The sequence below is a fragment of the Eimeria necatrix genome, genomic scaffold, assembly GCF_000499385.1.
Source record: "Eimeria necatrix Houghton genomic scaffold, Enh_scaff685, whole genome shotgun sequence".
NCBI lineage: Eukaryota > Apicomplexa > Conoidasida > Eucoccidiorida > Eimeriidae > Eimeria > Eimeria necatrix.
In genome coordinates, this window is record NW_013651733.1 from 1 (window position 1) to 5,785 (window position 5,785).

General features: G+C 45.3%; 1 protein-coding gene across 1 annotated transcript; it reads right to left on the reverse strand.

Moving 5' to 3' along the window:
• Nucleotides 1–961: 961 nt before the first annotated feature.
• On the reverse strand, nt 962–1,981 carry ENH_00070470 (hypothetical protein, conserved; the record flags this gene model as incomplete). Its single annotated transcript, XM_013577516.1, has 3 exons — nt 962–1,040; nt 1,273–1,398; nt 1,866–1,981. 3 exons carry the CDS (start codon nt 1,979–1,981, stop codon nt 962–964), a joined length of 321 nt encoding a protein of 106 aa, XP_013432970.1.
• Between the last annotated feature and the right edge of the window lie 3,804 nt (nt 1,982–5,785).

Sequence of the window (5,785 nt, forward strand, 5' to 3'; positions counted from 1 at the left end):
GTGTCATCAGGGCGTGGGAGTTGAAGTCATCGAGAGAAGCCAAAGAGTATCTCAAAAGAGATGAATAAAGAACAGGGTCAAGAAACTTGGACTTGCCAAACCTTCGTTTCAAGTCCGCACGCATGCACACACACAGCCCCGCATGCAGCGGTGCATGCACTGCCCAGTGCATGCATGCATGCGCTGCATGCATGCGCTGCATGCATGCACTGCGTGCACGCATGCATGCACGCAGCTGAGCCTCTTAATGGCCTCTAAATTCGCACTCTTAACAATTATAAGAGATTTATATAATAGAAAAATTACACATTTTTTAGTGCAATTGTAATTAAGAAATTAATAGGTGATAAGAAGCTAGAAATACCAGATAAAGCTCTACCTTTTACAGGTTGTTGCATTAATTCATTTATTTATAAAATTTAGTTTAGGATTTCCTGTTTCAAAATATTGTTTAAAACTTTTTTCACATTTATGAGCGAGTCGAAATCCTTTTCACATTCCTCTGCAAGAGAGGCACCGGAAGAAATGCAAGAACTGCTGCAGCGGAGAGGCAGAGGTAGAAAAGGATTTGAAGAGGAAAGTTAAAAAAAAACGAAAAAGCAAAAAACGCCAAAAGATGAAAAATGAATAAAAAAAAAGAAAAGACAGGCTCAGCGGCCAAATAGGAGCAGAATGAAAGTCAATGCCCTACTTAACTCATTACCCAATTATCTAATTAACGAATTAATTAATGAATTAATTAAGTAATTGATTAATTATTTCAATTGCATAATTAGTTAAATAAATAATTAATTTATTGAATCAAATTGTCTTTTTAAATGTTGCAACAGCGGCATTTACGGCCACGCCACAGTCAATCTACCTTTCGTGGGCCAAGCTTTAAACCCTAAACCCTGAACCCTAAACCCTAAACCCTGAACCCTAAACCCTAAACCCTAAACCCTAACTCAAGTCTAGAATCTTACCCGTAGAAAAGGTAGCCCAGCTGCTGCGGGGTGCAACTGTCTGCCACTTGCTGCGCCCGTCGAGAGAAGCCAAACCTGAACTCAAGAGCGCCTAAACCCTAAACCCTCGCGCGTAAACCCTCAACCCTAAGCCCTTCAGCCTAAACCCTAAACCCTAAACCCTAAGCAGCAAAGCTGTGGGCCCCAGCTCCTGCTCCGTGAGCTGCCCAGCCTCCGCAGGCAGCAGCACACACCAAGCCGCAGAGCCCGCAGCCCTGACGCCAAGGCCTAAACCCTAAACCCTAAACCCTAAACCCTAAACCCTCACCAGAGAGCAGCATCGTGCTTGCGCAAAGTCGCAGCTTTCTGCACCGCAGCGCTGAGGTAAGCTGGACTCATTTCTCTTGGGTCTGCATGCAGCGACACCTTTTGAGGCAGCCAGTACTGACGCACTCTGCACATACAAACACAGCCACAGACCCCTAGCTAGCCAGCTAGCTAGCTAGCCAGCTAGCTAGCTAGCTAGCTAGCCAGCTAGCTAGGTAGCCAGCTAGCGAGCTAGCTTCACACCGGCGCTCTGTACTACTACAGGCTAGGCGGCAGCATGGAGTGTCAAGTGCCGGAGGTTCTAGCTAGCTAGTTGGCTAGCTACCTAGCTGTCTACAGGGATAGCTAGCTGGCTCGCTACCTCGGTAGCTCGCTAACTAGCTAGAATGGTAGCTAGCTAGCTAGCCATTTGGGTAGCTTCCAGCCATAACGATAAAGGCCTAGCAATCAAGCAGGGCTACGGCGAGGGGAAACGGCATAAAGGTGCTGAATAACCAGCTTCTAGCCAGCTAGCCAGCTAGCTAGCCGGCTAGCTAGCCGGCTAGCTAGCTAGCTAGCTAGCTAGTTAGCCAGCTAGCTGCAGGGCCAGGTTACCTGTGCTGCGACCAGCTGCGGAAACGCTTGTGCATGCGGCGGCCCCTGTAGCGAAGGCGGCTTTCCGCAGCAATGGCGGCCCTGAGGAGCTTCTCTCGCGGCCTTAAAAGAGCCATCCTAAACCCTAAACCCTAAACCCTAAACCCTAAACCCTGAACCCTAAAGCCTGAGGCCTGAGGCCTGCGCCCAACGCCTCGGTCTCCGGCACACTGCTGCGGCTAATATCTTGGTTGTTGAGGCAGCGCTGCTGCTGTTAGTGCTGCAGCACCCTGCAGCAGCGGCAGCTGCAGCGGTGGCAGCTGCAGCTGCAGCAGCGGCAGCTGCAGCAACAGCTCTAGCGAGCAGCTGCAGCACTCGGCAAGGCTCGACAAGTTTTGTGGAAAAGCCGAAGGCCGGCGCTGTTGTGCTTCCTGCTGCTGCAGTTGCTGCTGAGCCTGCTGCTGCTGTGGGCGCTGCAGCAGCAGCTGCAGCCCGAATTTTGGCTTACAGGCAAGCCCGCGGCTGGCCCAGGGACTTGAGGCTTTGCTGCTGTTATTGCATTTGCTGCTACCGCTGCTGTTGTTTCTACCACTTTCGTTGTTGCTGCTGCTAGTGTGCTTCTGGGAGTGCAGCAGCAGCAGCAGCAGCAGCCGCTGCTGCCGCCGTTGCTGCTGCAGCAGCAAGGAACTGTGAAGCAGGAAGACAGACGCCGTCGTAGCCGCTGATGCGCCTGCAGAGAGGCGGTATTTGAAGATCTAGGGTTTAGGGTTTAGGGTTTAGGGTTTGCGGCTAGGAGTTCCGGGAACAGCGTCAAGCTCCCTTTGTATGGCTGCACCGATTCTGCAGTTAGTGTTCGGAGTTTGTTGCTCAGCGTAACGTCAATGTAATCCAGCAAGAAGCTGAAATAATGTAAAAAAAAACAAATTTTGTAGATAATTTACAATGTGCTTTATTTATTGCATGCAGGCTGCTAAGCCTCGCGAGCAAGGCACAGACAACTTCGGGGCTGGGGCCCCGGCCCCCAGTAGAAACGCTAAAAATATGTCTCGATCATAGAAGGAACTGACTTTGTTTTGGTTTATTTTTGCTTTTATTAATTAATTTTAACAAGAGAAAGTAAAACAAATGTATTTGGGTGGCCCTTCCCTTAGCCTTAATAGTACTGAAACCTTTCAGGGGCTGCTGCTACTCTTGCCTAGCTAGCTATTTAAAATTAATCATAAAGGAAAAAAATATTAAGGTTTTCATGGAGCTGCTTTGGTGGCTTTTTATTTCTTGCTGTGTCGTGGCCAAGCCTCGCATTTCATATTTCTGGGCACAAGTTGTAGTGCAAATAAAGCAATCAACTGCATAAACAAACGCATGTGAACGTTTGTGCCAGAAGTATGTTTTATATATACGCTTTACGAAATTTCATTCACAGTCTTTCATTCAAGGTACATATACCTATAGATATATCTTTCTAGCTTTTGAATTTCTCTGTGTGTGTTTCATTTCCACATACATGAATATATGTATGCCACGGGCAAAAGCCACATAAATGTAGTTTATACATACACTAGCTATGCCTATTACATATATACGCTTTCTTTTGTGCTTGAAATTCATGAATGATAAATAAACGTGTACAAGCTGGCCGTGTGAGTATAGGGTTGCAAACGCATCCCTATTTCATGTATTGCTGCTGCACACAGACTCCAAACAATTAAATAAACGTATTCTTAACTTGGAATAAAATTGTCGTACTCATAATTTGTGGCGCTTATTACTCACTAGTGCTTCTTAGTTTTTGTAGTTGGAGAAGGAAGAAAAAGCAACGTACCTTTGCTAACAGCGTTGGTTCGTCTGCTACTTTTATTCCTTTTCTTAAATTTTGAAACTATGAAAAGTTTTGACACTTTAGGCCCATTAAATCATTAAATTGTGCAGCATCTATCACACAATGTTACAAACATGATGATGCAATAAGAGCTCACGCTGTTCGTGATTGGGAGAAAGTCATGAACGGCGGAGAAGACAAATTTCAGTTGAAGAGTCTGTTGGTTCGCCTTTAGCAATCACATACGATTTCATTTTTTTAGAAAAGTCAAAGGCCTTTTTGTTGCTTATTAAACGCATAAACGCGAACAAGATTCTCTGAATTGCTAATGAAGCAGCTCGAATGAACATCTCCAACTGTACTTTTGCAATTGATAAGCGGAAAATGACTCAACACCTCCAATCAAAACAACATAGATGGTCCTGTATGGCATTAAACATGAAATCCAATGTTGGGCTTTACGGGCTTGTTTAGTGAAGGAAGAAAAAGAAAAACGGTGGAATGAGGGATTTCAGAAGTCTGCAAAAGAGAAAAGGGAATCAAACAAAATGAAAGGAACAGAAGAGCAAACGAGAAATCCGCTAAGCACTTGAAGCAAGGCAAGCACAAAGATAGGATAGATGAAGAAGCGGGGTGCATTCAACTTGTAATTTTTTCAGATTGGAGCCCGAAGAAACATAATTACTAGGATACAAAATTAATCTGCATTAAGTTATTTCAGCTTAATTGACCTTCAGCTTGTTGGGCTGCTGAAAACTTCGCAAAAAGCTCCAGAGTTTCCACAACTTCTGAAGATGCTGCACTATTGCAGAATTCTTATTGGGGGAGAGTGGGGAATTAAGGGCAGCAGCAGCAAAGACCTGTCGGATCGAAACTCAAGTCTTTGCGGAATTCAGTTTGCTGCAGCAAATTAGACGAAGGCCCGAAAAAAAAGTTTATAAGTTAGACTTTCGGGCTTTTAGACTGAAGGTTTAAAAGTGCTGCAAAGGCAATCCACAGAATATTGGACCCAGCCCCTTTGCCAATCTTTTGATTGCATTTCCTTTTTCGAATTCTCCTGAGTGCCTAATTGTTCTATTTCTCTCGTTTTTTCTCATTTTTGTTTGCTAGAGAACTATCAAATGCTTTTACATGCTTTCCTTAGTGAGTTTTTCGATATAAGAGGAAATTGCCTCTATTCGTTTGCTGCACTGCTTCTTTCATTTAGATGCTGCTGCTTCTGCATTCTTTCTTCGCTTTCTGCTTTGCTATTTTTTGCGTTTCTCTCTTTTCCTGGCTGCTGTTTCTGTCACGTTGTTTGCTTACCATTCACCAATTCCGCATTTTATTCCTGCTGTGCATTTTCAGCTGCTAGTGCTGCTACTGCTGCTGTTGCTGTTACTGCTGCTACTGCTGCTGCTGCTACTGCTGCTGCTGCGGCTACTGCTGCTTTCGATGCTGCTGCTACTGCTACTGTAGGAGCCGCCACTGCTGCTACTGCCGCTATTGCTGCTGCTGCTGCTGCTGTTGCTGCTGCTGCAGCTGGTAAGAGTAAAACTAAGACGTCTTAATAAGTTGGAAAATTAACTGTTTATCATTCGAGAGTGGGGGTCACTCCAGGCCGATAGTTCAGTTGGATAGAATGCCCGGCTACGGACCGGGTGGTCGTGGGTTCGAATCCTGCTCGGCCTACTTTTGCCTTTTGAACTTGAATTAAATCAACTGCTCAATCGTTTTATCTTGATTTTTGAGTTTTTAACAAATTAATTGAATCAATTTCTTCATTTGCGAATTAGTTTGTGGAAGCATGGAGTCCTAAAGGCGTTGAGTCAGCAGCAACTTAGCAATGTGCTTTGCTACTGCGCATTTATTTCCTTCAGCAAAGTGAACACAAAGGAGGAGAAGCAAAATAAATGAAAAAGAACTTAGCAGAAAATCTAGCTTGAAATGCCTTGGGCACTCAGGAAGAATTCTCCTAAGCCAGCTTGCTAGCTAGCTAGCTAGCTGGCTAGCAGGCTAGCTAGCTAGCGGCTTTCATCGCTTCGCACAGGCAGCTCACGGCTACGACATCCACACAGGCAGGGAGTGGAATAAAATGTTTTGAGTTGCTGCTTGCCGTGCTGCTATAAACAAAGCAGCAGGC